The sequence below is a fragment of the Notolepis coatsorum genome, assembly GCF_963971535.1.
Source record: "Notolepis coatsorum genome assembly, chromosome: 6".
Lineage (NCBI taxonomy): Eukaryota > Metazoa > Chordata > Actinopteri > Aulopiformes > Paralepididae > Notolepis > Notolepis coatsorum.
Genome location: NC_140170.1, coordinates 31,103,273 through 31,120,038, shown reverse-complemented (window position 1 = coordinate 31,120,038; position 16,766 = coordinate 31,103,273). Strand labels below are relative to the sequence as shown.

The 16,766-nt window shown below is 43.0% G+C and overlaps 1 protein-coding gene across 1 annotated transcript in view; it reads right to left on the bottom strand.

Annotated features, from left to right (window-relative positions):
* Positions 1–16,641, bottom strand: part of cetp (cholesteryl ester transfer protein, plasma) — a gene marked incomplete at both ends in the record, with an annotated part of 106,561 nt that extends 89,920 nt beyond the window's left edge. Inside the window, 3 exons of the mRNA XM_084315517.1 lie at positions 9,891–10,022; positions 11,627–11,741; positions 16,506–16,641. Coding sequence (XP_084171643.1) covers positions 9,891–10,022; positions 11,627–11,741; positions 16,506–16,641 — 383 coding nt within the window. The remainder of the gene's footprint in view (positions 1–9,890; positions 10,023–11,626; positions 11,742–16,505) is intronic.
* Between the last annotated feature and the right edge of the window lie 125 nt (positions 16,642–16,766).

Sequence of the window (16,766 nt, the reverse complement as noted above, 5' to 3'; positions counted from 1 at the left end):
GCAGCAAGCAGAGATGAGGGCAACAAAGGGAGAAATTACCTTCTGGGGCCCTGACACATGACACTCAAGCAAGTGCAAACTGCACTTGACATACCGCTCATCTATCAAGAGGAATAATATATAGTGTTATTGTCATTTAGGAAGAAACATGACATAGAATACTACATGCATTGTGTATATATTTTAAGTATAATATGTAAAGATGTCCGTCCTTGCTCTAGACCCAGAGTAAAGTAAAGTGAATTTGTAATCTATTTCATTCAGAAGGGATTTCCTGACAGCAACCATTTGGTAGGTTAGCACCCTACCAACCATATCAGCTGCATGAGATGTACACTCACCAGCGCCTATGGATAAAAAATTTAGACTCTGCAAACTCTCATCAAGCTTAGCACCTTGACGTGGGGGGACAGAGCGAGCATCAGGGTCTCTGTATCCGATGGGCCTATCAGATTTGTGGGGGCTCGGAAGCTTCAGCATAACAGGACGCTGTAGTGCTGGGGCGGCCAAGTCACTGGTTTATAGGTCTGTCAAAACGGATTGGAGGTTCCGGGGCTTAGAACATGAGTTCAAGTGAGTTGGGCTGTATACTAATTGAATAGGTATTAACAGCCGAAAGAATATTAACTGGAATAACTGCTGTCAGGTGCCTCTGGATTAGTTACAGATTTGAGTCAACCTTACTCAAGATTGATCTTATCGGCAGAACCTCTCCAACCAAGACTCTTCCTAATGTTCGAGATCTGGAACAATGGTGACGTAGATGGTCTGCAGAGCGCAGCAGACAGCCTAAAAGTGAATTGGTAAAAAAATCTATCAGGAACAAGAGAGGGTTGATAAGTAACAGCTTGAAGTAGCGTTTACTCACGACTAAAGGGTAACGTAATGTTTACTTACAGTCGAAACCTAAGTAGAAAGCTCTACAGTAGAAAGCTCTACACGCGACTAGAAACCTAAAATAAAAGGCACACTCGAGTGGAAAGCTCTACTCGGGAATATCACACTTCAATAGAAAGCTCTATTTTTGTGATTACATTAGCGTTTACTCACGACCAAAGGGTAACATAATGTACAGGTAACAGGTCACCTGAACTAGAAGTAACTTAATGTTTACTTAAAGTCAGAATAAGTCCTGAATAAGTCCTGCTACTGTGACGGAAGTGGAACCAGCGTAATCATACAGGCTGGTGTTATCAGCAGGAGCTGAGTCTACAAGAGGCTACATAGCCTGAATCTACAAGAGGCTACCAAGCCTGAGTCTACAGCGGGCTAACTAGCCGGAGCTAATACCAGACATAACAGTAACTAACTACCCAGTCTGGACCGAGACAAGCACAACACAGGGTAGACCCCCTGTGCAAGAAGGAAGTGGACGGAAACAACAGTCCGAAAGGCCTGTGAACAATGTGCGCTGGTAAGGGGGACAAAACCTGAACCAGTGCCATCGAGACGAATAGCAGTATCTGAGAGCAGGACTGAAACTACTGGAGGAAGCGGGTGTAATGGCCCAATACTCTGTACCCTACCAATACGAACGGGGTGGCAGAGAGAGCTGTACGCTATATGAAGGATCAGATGATCAAAGTGGATATGTTGCGATCCTGGAATGAACCGACCTCCCTCCTTAGGATACACCAAGGAGACCGACAGTACAGTTCGGACCGGAAGGATCAGAACCTGCCCTATTTCGGGCCAGGAGCATTCTTAGCCGGGGGGGAGGTCCCCCGGAGTCAGTGGACGACGCAGCGAATGGCAAGAAGGAATATATTGACTCAGGTCAGAACTCGGAAATGGAGGAAGACCGGGATAGGTCAAGCTCCAGAGCATCCTCAAGGTCCTCATCTAGACCTCCCAGACCTCCCAGACCTCCTAGACCTCCCAGACCTCCCAGACCTCCTAGACCTCCTAGACCGGACAGGGAGACATTGGCCTGGACCCAGGTTACAGGGCGACGAGAGCCCTGAATGGACCTGAAAGAGAGAAAAGAAATGAGTCCTCTGTGGACCGTATCTGTGATGTCCTGCGAGGCCTACGGACAGGGTCACACGATCAGGCCAACCACCCTTCAATAAAGGACTGCTGCTACAATTCTCGGGGACCCGTGGGGTCGCCCGAGAAGTGACAATTCAACCTACCTCAAACTATGGGAGAGATCCAAGAGGTCAGAGGGGGTGACCCCACGATGACCAAGATGACCAAGATGACCAAGATGACCAAGATGACCAAGATGACCAAGATGACCACGATGACCAAGATGACCAAGATGACCACAAGATGACCACCAGGTGTTGTCTTCAGGTGCGTTGGCCGGGAACAACAGATGCAAGTCTTCCCGCCGGATACCAAGCAACAACGTGACCCCTATCCTGTCGAGCCGTCCAGCCAGGGAACAACAGATGCAAGTCTTCCCGCCGGCTACCAGGGTAACAAGGTACCAAGATGGCAGAGGGGGTGTGGAGAGTCACAGCCACGTGACCCCGCAGTCGCCATCTCGTCCCCCAGTATAGACGCTACTAAGACAATCGGAAACAACCGACATCGGTTTAACACCTGTACGGGGTGTAGCAAGGCCCTGTTTGACTTTGTATCCCCATGTAAACCCATATCTGCTTATCTGGAAACAGGAGGAAAGCTGAATCAAGATTTTGGATGGACAGGAAGAGGATTCCACCTGGATGGTGTTTTTCCCCTTTCACATGCTAACAACATGACAAACGGATCCTGTTCACAGGATCGAGCGCCGCATGTGGACGAATGGAGCAAACGGAGGGACATAACTCAATTTGCGATAGTACTGGGTACCATTATCGGGCGTGCAGCTGAAGACATTGGGGGGGGCAGTGAAAGACGGTGTGGGAGATGTTTGGAATTTTGCCGCCTCCATGATACAGACAGCCAGGACGGTCATTCTGCGTTGGGCTCTCCCCTGCATTTTGATAATAGGGGTCATTATTGCAATAAATCTACTACGTCATATGGGTCTCTTCCCCCGGACGGGGAGGGCCGTAAATTATGTTAAAAAAAAAAAAAAAACGACTGTGGCCTTCAACTATGACGGCGCCTCTTCTAAACAGATTATAAAGGATCAGTGCTCTCTCTCTCTTGCACACCAGTCAGAGACACATAGACACAACAGCAACTGAAGGAGAATGGCTGCTACGGAATATGTCATCCTACAGGACGAACTCATGCTACATGGGGGTCATTTAGATAGTGTACTGGGTATTTTGGATCGTGACCCCCACGTTCCTAGGAGAGCGACACTCGTGTCATCATCACCAAGCCTGGTTTCACCAATAATGCCTGACCAGGGCCCGCCAGCGACTACGACTACATCACCGGAAGTTACACTGTCTCAGACCCTAGGAGCAACCTGGTTGAAGAGGATATCGCTCCAGAGAGGAAAATGGGACGGAATAGACGACGGCCAGCGATCTCAGCTATATGCAGAAGACGGAAGAATGATGACGAATGAAGAGCTTAAGTTGCCCGCCAGTTGGTCTGAGATAGTGGGCATAAGACCAGGGAGGAGACCCTACTCTGACCCCTTCACCAGAATTCCGTTCGACGATTTCTTCCTCTTGAGCGGAGGGTCAGAGTTGAGAGCGAGTAGGTCCCATGATCTGGAAGGAGACAACTGGACCGGAATTATCCCGGCCTGGGTGAAGATTTACACGGTTACCCGAGTAGGTGACCCCCACGACGGCAAGACATGGGCCACCGTGGAGACCTGGAGAAGGAGCTGTGAATATTTCAGGGTTGATTTGATTTTTTACCCTAAAATGAGCGCGTCTCGCATCGAGGCTGGGTCCGGAATCCGTCAGGTGCGGAGGGATCTGAAGATTTATCCAGTCCAGCCGTCCACCGAGCACAGGAGTGTGGTCAGTCAAGAGGTCAGGGGAGGTGAAAAGGGTCACAGCCTGCAAGACCCAAGATTGATGACCTCTCGACCCGGGACGTCACGACAAGAGGTCCCAAGTTCTTCACCACCACCAACCAGAGGCTGGGCGGAGTATGAGAGGCCAAAGAAGACTAGGAAGACAGCCAAGTATACAACCACACCTTATCAATAAAAGAAATGTTGGTAAAAATATAATCAAAAAAAGCAAAGCCCTGTTCTCTAAAAAAGGACAGTGAATATATGGGGGGGTGAACAGTGATTTCTGTTCTACCTTTTTTTGTTTATGTAACAATATAGCCGTATAAACCTATTTTTCACATGTAATTATATGCTTCATTATTCAATTATATGCTTCTGCGTGGAGAAGAATGAATTGACAATGGAAAATGACCGACCAGGATGACAGAGAGGGTGTAAAGTGTCACAGCCAAATAATGACACTGGTTAAATGACATCCTGTTCTGTCTGTCAATTGTGGGATGTAAAAGGTTTAAACATATCTTTATTATATAGGATTGGAGCTATGTATATGACCTGTATATTCTTTATACACTTTAAAACTAAACTCTGGTTGGAAGACAGTGATTGTGTGAATCTAACCTCTTCAGCTTAAGAATGAATTGCCTGTTCTGTTTGTGCAGGGGATAACGGAAAGAGGGGGGGAGGCCTCTGCCTCTGAGAGCATGCCATGAGAGCACAGAGGGCCTAGCCTGCCTGCATCTCTTACTACCTGTTACTTACTGGTCCGCCTGCTTTTTGCTGATAACATGGCAAGCGAGGGGGCCCCAGGGAGATAAAGGCGGAGGTTGTGAAGGTTTAGAGTAGAGGAGACAGTAGAGAGAATCTTAAAACTATATAACAATTAAATGTTAAATGTTTGCAGTCAGAAATGTTGGTGTAAGAGGTGTATACATTTCTGCTGCATTAATTATATGTTTCATAATGTCATGCTTAACTGTCAGTAGAGAATAATACTATATATTGTGTAAACTGTGTTTAACAAACTGCTATAAACTCTAAGGAGTCTTGATAAGAATTCTCATGGATGGCCTCGCCCGGTACTGCCTGGTACTGCCTGGTGGCCAGATTAACCCTTTGTTTGTTCTGAATAAGAGATGAAAAATGGAGGGACTTTCTCATGTTTAAAAAAAAGTAAAAGAAGGCGGGGAGTCCATCCTTACTGCGTATTGTACGTTGGTTGGCTAGTTAAATGACATCCCTGTGACATCACTGTTTTTAGACCAATCGAAATATAATACAGGATCAATATAAAAATGACTGTTGCTCCTTCGAGAGCCAGAGTTTTTTGAGTGATTCCATGGAGATGACTGAATTCTGATATATTGTGAGCAGAAATCTTTGTACTTAAACATGAAACTGTGCCTTTAATGTAATCTTGTACTTTTAAAAAATAAAACACCCTTCTTTTGGAACACACCTTTTTGCTTCCATTCTTCTAACTGAAAGACGACGGGTAAGCATTGAAATGTTTTTTGCATTGTAACTTTACCCATTGCTTCCTGATTTATGATGTAAAAACTTTAGAAGTGACCCTTTAACCAGTCGGCAACCACGCGGTCCCGTAATGTTCCTGATTTATGATGTAAAAACTTTAGAAGTGTGGCTTTATCCAGACGGAGACCTAAGGAGAGAAATATATATATGTATATAGATTAAAGGTGGGTTCTGTATAATGTGATTATCAAGTAAAGCCATACAGTGATAATACGTGTAACCGGATAAGGGAAATGGACCTCATCTGAATAAAAAATGTCCTTCCCAGTGCAAATAAAATAAATATACTCCGCAACTCCAATCACTCGACCTAAGGCCGATGACTGGGGAGGACGGAGTGGTGCATGTGTCAGGTCTGTCGGTCGGGTTTAACCCCTGCAGTTTGTGGATGCATTGAGTCCTGGATATCACAGACATCGCAGGACGCTGCTTGATGTTGAGATGCGGACCAATGAGTTATTGGGTTATCAATCTGACCGAGGCTTTGCACAGGCATTTATCAATAACTACCTAACAGAGCTCAGTGGAACATATCATAACTACCTAACAGAGCTCAGAGGAACATATCATAACTACCTAACAGAGAGGAACATATCATAACTACCTAACAGACAGGAACATATCATAACTACCTAACAGAGAGGAACATATCATAACTACCTAACAGAGCTCAGAGGAACATATCATAACTACCTAACAGAGAGGAACATATCATAACTACCTAACAGAGCTCAGAGGAACATATCATAACTACTTAACAGAGCTCAGTGGAACATATCATAACTACCTAACAGAGTGGAACATATCATAACTACCTAACAGAGAGGAACATATCCTTACTACCCGACAGAGCTCAGAGGAACATATCATAACTACCTAACAGAGAGGAACATATCATAACTACCTAACAGAGAGGAACATATCATAACTACCTAACAGAGCTCAGTGGAACATATCATAACTACCTAACAGAGCTCAGAGGAACATATCATACCTACCTAACAGAGCGGAACATATCATAACTACCTAACAGAGAGGAACATATCATAACTACCTAACAGAGAGGGACATATCATAACTACCTAACAGAGAGGAACATATCATAACTACCTAACAGAGAGGAACATATCATAACTACCTAACAGAGAGGAACATATCATAACTACCTAACAGAGAGGAACATATTATAACTACCTAACAGAGCTCAGTGGAACATATCATAACTACCTAACAGAGCTCAGAGGAACATATCATAACTATCTAACAGAGAGGAACATATCATAACTACCTAACAGAGAGGAACATATCATAACTACCTAACAGAGAGGAACATATCATAACTACCTAACAGAGCTCAGTGGAACATATCATAACTACCTAACAGAGCTCAGTGGAACATATCATAACTACCTAACAGAGAGGAACATATCATAACTACCTAACAGAGAGGAACATATCATAACTACCTAACAGAGCTCAGAGAAACATATCATAACTACCTAACAGAGAGGGACATATCATAACTACCTAACAGAGCTCAGAGGAACATATCATAACTACCTAACAGAGAGGAACATATCATAACTACCTAACAGAGAGGAACATATCATAACTACCTAACAGAGCTCAGAGAAACATATCATAACTACCTAACAGAGAGGAACATATCATAACTACCTAACAGAGAGGAACATATCATAACTACCTAACAGAGCTGAGTGGAACATATCATAACTACCTAACAGAGAGGAACATATCATAACTACCTAACAGAGCGGAACATATCATAACTACCTAACAGAGAGGAACATATCATAACTACCTAACAGAGAGGGACATATCATAACTACCTAACAGAGAGGAACATATCATAACTACCTAACAGAGAGGAACATATCATAACTACCTAACAGAGAGGAACATATCATAACTACCTAACAGAGAGGAACATATTATAACTACCTAACAGAGCTCAGTGGAACATATCATAACTACCTAACAGAGCTCAGAGGAACATATCATAACTATCTAACAGAGAAGAACATATCATAACTACCTAACAGAGCTGAGTGGAACATATCATAACTACCTAACAGAGAGGAACATATCATAACTACCTAACAGAGAGGAACATATCATAACTACCTAACAGAGAGGAACATATCATAACTACCTAACAGAGAGGAACATATCATAACTACCTAACAGAGAGGAACATATCATAACTACCTAACAGAGCTCAGAGGAACATATCATAACTACCTAACAGAGAGGAACATATCATAGCTACCTAACAGAGAGGAACATATAACTACCTAACAGAGCTCAGAGAAACATATCATAACTACCTAACAGAGAGGAACATATCATAACTACCTAACAGAGAGGGACATATCATAACTACCTAACAGAGCTCAGAGGAACATATCATAACTACCTAACAGAGAGTATGTTACTAACATGTTATGTAGCTTTATGTTACTAACATGTTATGTAGCTTTATGTCACTAACAGGTTATGTAGCTTTATGTTACTAACAGGTTATGTAGCTTTATGTCACTAACAGGTTATGTAGCTTTATGTCACTAACAGGTTATGTAGCTTTATGTTACTAACAGGTTATGTAGCTTTATGTCACTAACATGTTATGTAGCTTTATGTCACTAACAGGTTATGTAGCTTTATGTTACTAACAGGTTATGTAGCTTTATGTTACTAACATGTTATGTAGCTTCATGTTACTAACAGGTTATGTAGCTTTATGTCACTAACAGGTTATGTAGCTTTATGTCACTAACAGGTTATGTAGCTTTATGTTACTAACAGGTTATGTAGCTTTATGTTACTAACATGTTATGTAGCTTTATGTTACTAACAGGTTATGTGGCTTTATGTTACTAACAGGTTATGTAGCTTTATGTTACTAACAGGTTATGTAGCTTTATGTCACTAACAGGTTATGTAGCTTTATGTCACTAACAGGTTATGTAGCTTTATGTCACTAACAGGTTATGTAGCTTTATGTCACTAACAGGTTATGTAGCTTTATGTTACTAACAGGTTATGTAGCTTTATGTTACTAACATGTTATGTAGCTTTATGTTACTAACAGGTTATGTAGCTTTATGTTACTAACAGGTTATGTAGCTTTATGTCACTAACAGGTTATGTAGCTTCATGTCACTAACAGGTTATGTAGCTTTATGTTACTAACAGGTTATGTATCTTTATGTTACTAACAGGTTATGTAGCTTTATGTTACTAACAGGTTATGTAGCTTTATGTTACTAACATGTTATGTAGCTTTATGTTACTAACATGTTATGTAGCTTTATGTTACTAACAGGTTATGTAGCTTTATGTTACTAACAGGTTATGTATCTTTATGTTACTAACAGGTTATGTAGCTTTATGTTACTAACAGGTTATGTAGCTTTATGTCACTAACAGGTTATGTAGCTTTATGTCACTAACAGGTTATGTAGCTTTATGTCACTAACAGGTTATGTAGTACAAGCTTTACGTTATGTTCACTTTATGTTACTGAGTGAAGACAGGTTATGCAGTAGGGTTCATTGAAGGCTGGTTTGTATGCATCAGGTGACACCAACTCAAGGCAAGGTGGTGCTGACCTTGAGAGTGATCAGCCCAGGGCTGTGTGTGACATACTACGAGGGTGGTAACCATGGTAACAATGCTACTAGGATGTGTGTGACATACTACGAGGGTGGTAACCATGGTAACAATGCTACTAGGATGTGTGTGACATACTACGAGGGTGGTAACCATGGTAACAATGCTACTAGGATGTGTGTGACATACTAGGATCTCTCCTAGTATATATTGACTGAACATTTTAGTTTACACTTTGTTTAGGTACTTTTGACTTTCTATTTGATACTTTATCTATTTTTATCTAGCACACTCTCAGGAGCATAACAGAAAAAAGCATTTCATATAAAAGTATTCTGTATTTTTGTATGACAACTAATAAAGAAACTCTCTCTCACTCTCTCTCTCTCTCTCTCTCTCACTCTCTCTCTCTCTCTCTCTCTCCTCTCTCTCTCTCTCTCTCTCTCTCTCTCTCTCTCTCTCTCTCTCTCCCTCTCTCTCTCTTCTCTCTCCCTCTCTCTCTCTCTCTCTCTCTCTCTCTCTCTCTCTCTCTCTCTCTCTCTCTCTCTCTCTCTCTCTCCCTCTCTCTCTCTCTCTCCCTCTCTCTCTCTCTCTCTCTCTCTCTCTCTCTCTCTCTCTTCTCTCTCTCTCTCTCTCTCTCTCTCTCTCTCTCTCTCTCTCTCTCTCCTTTCTCTCTCTCTCTCTCTCTCTCTCTCCCTCTCTCTCTCTCTCTCTCTCTCTCTCTCTCTCTCTCTCTCTCTCTCTCTCTCTCTCTCTCTCTCTCTCTCTCTCTCTCTCTCTCTCTCTCTCTCTCTCTCTCTCTCTCTCTCTCTCTCTCTCTCTCTCTCTCACACAGACTCACAGCCAGCTGCCGTATCCATACTGGATGGTCCCTTTGAAGACGACTGACACGTTCATTATCTCCATGTCGATGCCGACACCCGGACGAAGCTGGAAGTCACTGCGGCCAATCGTCAGGTTGTGTATCTCCAGACTGGGCGGGGCATAGAGGAAGAAGAGGGCTCAGGTTTAGGGTTAGAGGAAGAGGATGGGGCTCAGGGGACAGAAGTGGGCGGGGACAGAGAGGAAGAGGAGGGGCTTAGGGTTAAGGTTAGAGGAAGAGGATGGGGCTCAGGGGACATAATTGGGCGGGGACATAGAGGAAGAGGAGGGGCTTAGGGTTAAGGTTAGAGGAAGAGGAGGGGCTCCGGGGACATAAGTGGGCGGGGAATAGATGAAGAGGAGGGGCTTAGGGGACAGAAGTGGGCGGGGACAGAGAGGAAGAGGAGGGGCTTAGGGTTAAGGTTAGAGAAGAGGAGGGGCTCAGGGGACAGAAATGGGCGGGGACAGAGAGGAAGAGGAGGGGCTTAGGGTTAAGGTTAGAGGAAAAGGAGGGGTGAGGGGACAGAAGTGGGCGGGGCATATACGAAGAGGAGGGGCTCAGGGGACACACGTGGGCGGGGCATATAGGACGATGAGGGGGTCAGGGGACATAAGTGGGCGGGGCATATAAGAAGAGGGGGGGCTCAGGGGACATAAGTGGGCGGGGCATAGAGGAAGAGGAGGGGCTCAGGGGACAGAAGTGTGATTAGAAGATTGAGTCCAAATGTGTTGCATGGGAAACAAGTGTGTGTGTGTGTGTGTGTATATATCAGTGCATGTGAGCGATCGGAGCGTGAGCGGCGCGGGGCGCGGAGCGGCCGGTTTTGACGTGAGCGAGGAGTGGGTTTTAAAATGAGTCGGCGCGACGTCCGGAGCGAGAGTTCTCCTCCGCTCCAATCCACTCCAGGCCGCTCACAGTGGTTTAACACTGTTGATGTAATATATACATGCAGTACAATGTCAAAGCAACAGATGGCGATGTACAAACATGAAGGCCATTTTCAACCAATGAGAAGGGTTCAGGCTTCGTCACTGTAGAGACGCCCACCATAGATATCTATGACGCCCACACTCAGTCTCCTGTTAGAAAAGGTATCGACGCCATTGTTGTTGACGTTAGCTTACATGCTAACGTTAATGGCAGCGACCATAGCATTGTGGCTCGGCTAGCCTATCATCGCTTAATAGAACTAGTGAATGGATAAACAACGTTATTTAACATTGCAGAATGGCTACAATTACAATGCGGCTCAATACAAACAATTGTTAAGGGGCCCAGGGGGTGTAGACTGTTGTAGTTTGAGCTCATTTACACCATGCTCCAAAAAAGAAAAAGAAAAACTGCCGAGCGATCTGGCGCGGGGAGCGGGGAGCGCTCGATTCAAGGTGAGTGGGGAGCGAGCGGAGAGCGACTTGGGGGCGGGGTCAACATGAGCGATTAGCGGAGCGGACCAAGCTTTAAAGAGCGAAGAGCGGATTTCTCGGCCGCGCCGATCCGCTCACGTGGCCTGGTATATATATGTGTATTATGTGTGTGTCGGTGTAAATGTATATGTGTGTATGTGTATTATGTGTGTGTGGATGTATATATATATATGTGTATGTGTGTGTGTGTGTGTGTGTGTGTGTGTATGTGTATGTGTGTGTATAAATGTGTGTGTATATGCGTGTGTGTGTGTGTGTGTGTGTGTGTGTATGTAAATGAAGTGAACTCACTTCTCCAGACCATATAAAACTGTTCCTATGAACAGCAGAGACTTCTCTCCCTTCACGTTGGGATAGCGAGCGTGTTGGAACGCAGCCTCGATCACTTTAGTGGTCTTCTCATTCACTGGGAACACAAACAATCACTTTAGTGCTCTCTTCTCATTCACTGGGAACACAAACAATCACTTTAGTGCTCTCTTCTCATTCACTGGGAACACAAACAATCACTTTAGTGCTCTCTTCTCATTCACTGGGAACACAAACAATCACTTTAGTGCTCTCTTCTCATTCACTAGGAACACTAACAATCACTTTAGTGCTCTCTTCTCATTTACTAGGAACACAAACAATCACTTTAGTGCTCTCTTCTCATTCACTAGGAACACAAACAATCACTTTAGTGCTCTCTTCTCATTCACTAGGAACACAAACAATCACTTTAGTGCTCTCTTCTCATTCACTGGGAACACAAACAATCACTTTAGTGCTCTCTTCTCATTCACTAGGAACACAAACAATCACTTTAGTGCTCTCTTCTCATTCACTACGAACACTAACAATCACTTTAGTGCTCTCTTCTCATTTACTAGGAACACAAACAATCACTTTAGTGCTCTCTTCTCATTCACTAGGAACACTAACAATCACTTTAGTGCTCTCTTCTCATTCACTGGGAACACAAACAATCACTTTAGTGCTCTCTTCTCATTCACTGGGAACACAAACAATCACTTTAGTGCTCTCTTCTCATTTACTAGGAACACAAACAATCACTTTAGTGCTCTCTTCTCATTTACTAGGAACACAAACAATCACTTTAGTGCTCTCTTCTCATTCACTAGGAACACAAACAATCACTTTAGTGCTCTCTTCTCATTCACTAGGAACACAAACAATCACTTTAGTGCTCTCTTCTCATTCACTGGGAACACAAACAATCACTTTAGTGCTCTCTTCTCATTCACTAGGAACACAAACAATCACTTTAGTGCTCTCTTCTCATTCACTGGGAACACAAACAATCACTTTAGTGCTCTCTTCTCATTCACTAGGAACACAAACAATCACTTTAGTGCTCTCTTCTCATTCACTGGGAACACAAACAATCACTTTAGTGCTCTCTTCTCATTCACTAGGAACACTAACAATCACTTTAGTGCTCTCTTCTCATTTACTAGGAACACAAACAATCACTTTAGTGCTCTCTTCTCATTCACTAGGAACACAAACAATCACTTTAGTGCTCTCTTCTCATTCACTGGGAACACAAACAATCACTTTAGTGCTCTCTTCTCATTCACTGGGAACACAAACAATCACTTTAGTGCTCTCTTCTCATTCACTAGGAACACTAACAATCACTTTAGTGCTCTCTTCTCATTCACTGGGAACACAAACAATCACTTTAGTGCTCTCTTCTCATTCACTAGGAACACTAACAATCACTTTAGTGCTCTCTTCTCATTCACTGGGAACACAAACAATCACTTTAGTGCTCTCTTCTCATTTACTAGGAACACAAACAATCACTTTAGTGCTCTCTTCTCATTCACTAGGAACACAAACAATCACTTTAGTGCTCTCTTCTCATTCACTAGGAACACAAACAATCACTTTAGTGCTCTCTTCTCATTCACTGGGAACACTAACAATCACTTTAGTGCTCTCTTCTCATTCACTAGGAACACTAACAATCACTTTAGTGCTCTCTTCTCATTTACTGGGAACACAATCACTTTAGTGCTCTCTTCTCATTCACTAGGAACACAAACAATCACTTTAGTGCTCTCTTCTCATTCACTGGGAACACAAACAATCACTTTAGTGCTCTCTTCTCATTCACTAGGAACACAAACAATCACTTTAGTGCTCTCTTCTCATTTACTAGGAACACAAACAATCACTTTAGTGCTCTCTTCTCATTCACTGGGAACACAAACAATCACTTTAGTGCTCTCTTCTCATTTACTAGGAACACAAACAATCACTTTAGTGCTCTCTTCTCATTCACTGGGAACACAAACAATCACTTTAGTGCTCTCTTCTCATTCACTGGGAACACAATCACTTTAGTGCTCTCTTCTCATTTACTAGGAACACAAACAATCACTTTAGTGCTCTCTTCTCATTCACTGGGAACACAAACAATCACTTTAGTGCTCTCTTCTCATTCACTGGGAACACAAACAATCACTTTAGTGCTCTCTTCTCATTTACTAGGAACACAAACAATCACTTTAGTGCTCTCTTCTCATTTACTAGGAACACAAACAATCACTTTAGTGCTCTCTTCTCATTCACTGGGAACACAAACAATCACTTTAGTGCTCTCTTCTCATTCACTGGGAACACAAACACATTAGTGCTCTCTTCTCATTCACTGGGAACACAAACAATCACTTTAGTGCTCTCTTCTCATTCACTGGGAACACAATCACTTTAGTGCTCTCTTCTCATTCACTGGGAACACAAACAATCACTTTAGTGCTCTCTTCTCATTCACTAGGAACACAAACAATCACTTTAGTGCTCTCTTCTCATTCACTGGGAACACAATCACTTTAGTGCTCTCTTCTCATTCACTGGGAACACAAACAATCACTTTAGTGCTCTCTTCTCATTCACTAGGAACACAAACAATCACTTTAGTGCTCTCTTCTCATTCACTAGGAACACAAACAATCACTTTAGTGCTCTCTTCTCATTCACTAGGAACACAAACAATCACTTTAGTGCTCTCTTCTCATTCACTGGGAACACAAACAATCACTTTAGTGCTCTCTTCTCATTCACTAGGAACACAAACAATCACTTTAGTGCTCTCTTCTCATTCACTGGGAACACAAACAATCACTTTAGTGCTCTCTTCTCATTCACTGGGAACACAAACAATCACTTTAGTGCTCTCTTCTCATTCACTGGGAACACAAACAATCACTTTAGTGCTCTCTTCTCATTTACTAGGAACACAAACAATCACTTTAGTGCTCTCTTCTCATTCACTAGGAACACAAACAATCACTTTAGTGCTCTCTTCTCATTCACTAGGAACACTAACAATCACTTTAGTGCTCTCTTCTCATTTACTAGGAACACAAACAATCACTCACAAACAATCACTTTAGTGCTCTCTTCTCATTCACTAGGAACACTAACAATCACTTTAGTGCTCTCTTCTCATTCACTGGGAACACAAACAATCACTTTAGTGCTCTCTTCTCATTCACTGGGAACACAAACAATCACTTTCGTGCTCTCTTCTCATTCACTAGGAACACAAACAATCACTTTAGTGCTCTCTTCTCATTCACTAGGAACACAAACAATCACTTTAGTGCTCTCTTCTCATTCACTGGGAACACAAACAATCACTTTAGTGCTCTCTTCTCATTCACTGGGAACACAAACAATGACTTTAGTGCTCTCTTCTCATTCACTAGGAACACAAACAATCACTTTAGTGCTCTCTTCTCATTCACTGGGAACACAAACAATCACTTTAGTGCTCTCTTCTCATTCACTAGGAACACAAACAATCACTTTAGTGCTCTCTTCTCATTCACTAGGAACACAAACAATCACTTTAGTGCTCTCTTCTCATTCACTGGGAACACAAACAATCACTTTAGTGCTCTCTTCTCATTCACTGGGAACACAAACAATCACTTTAGTGCTCTCTTCTCATTCACTAGGAACACTAACAATCACTTTAGTGCTCTCTTCTCATTCACTGGGAACACAAACAATCACTTTAGTGCTCTCTTCTCATTCACTGGGAACACAAACAATCACTTTAGTGCTCTCTTCTCATTCACTGGGAACACAAACAATCACTTTAGTGCTCTCTTCTCATTCACTAGGAACACAAACAATCACTTTAGTGCTCTCTTCTCGTTCACTAGGAACACAAACAATCACTTTAGTGCTCTCTTCTCATTCACTAGGAACACAAACAATCACTTTAGTGCTCTCTTCTCATTCACTAGGAACACAAACAATCACTTTAGTGCTCTCTTCTCATTCACTAGGAACACAAACAATCACTTTAGTGCTCTCTTCTCATTCACTAGGAACACAAACAATCACTTTAGTGCTCTCTTCTCATTCACTAGGAACACAGACAATCACTTTAGTGCTCTCTTCTCATTCACTGGGAACACGAACAATCACTTTAGTGCTCTCTTCTCATTCACTAGGAACACAAACAATCACTTTAGTGCTCTCTTCTCATTCACTAGGAACACAAACAATCACTTTAGTGCTCTCTTCTCATTCACTAGGAACACAAACAATCACTTTAGTGCTCTCTTCTCATTCACTAGGAACACAAACAATCACTTTAGTGCTCTCTTCTCATTCACTGGGAACACAAACAATCACTTTAGTGCTCTCTTCTCATTCACTAGGAACACAAACAATCACTTTAGTGCTCTCTTCTCATTCACTAGGAACACAAACAATCACTTTAGTGCTCTCTTCTCATTCACTGGGAACACAATCACTTTAGTGCTCTCTTCTCATTCACTAGGAACACAAACAATCACTTTAGTGCTCTCTTCTCATTCACTGGGAACACAAACAATCACTTTAGTACTCTCTTCTCATTTACTAGGAACACAAACAATCACTTTAGTGCTCTCTTCTCATTCACTGGGAACACAAACAATCACTTTAGTGCTCTCTTCTCATTTACTAGGAACACAAACAATCACTTTAGTGCTCTCTTCTCATTCACTGGGAACACAAACAATCACTTTAGTGCTCTCTTCTCATTCACTAGGAACACAAACAATCACTTTAGTGCTCTCTTCTCATTCACTAGGAACACAAACAATCACTTTAGTGCTCTCTTCTCATTCACTATGGATGATGGATGATGGATACTCACAGACGACAGCAGCAGGGTATGTCAGCCTGCAGGCGGCCCCGGTGTAGCGGTAGGCTGAGGCCGGGTCCTTCAGGCATCCATGGGACGTCCCGCACAGGGATACCAGCCACAGCAGGAGCAACAGCGGGCCAAACATCCTCCTCACAGGGTGCTCTCCTCACAGGCTGCCCTCCTCACAGGCTGCTCTCTCTCCTCACAGGCTGCTCTCTCTCCTCACAGGCTGCCCTCCTCACAGGCTGTTCTCCTCACAGGCTGCTCTGC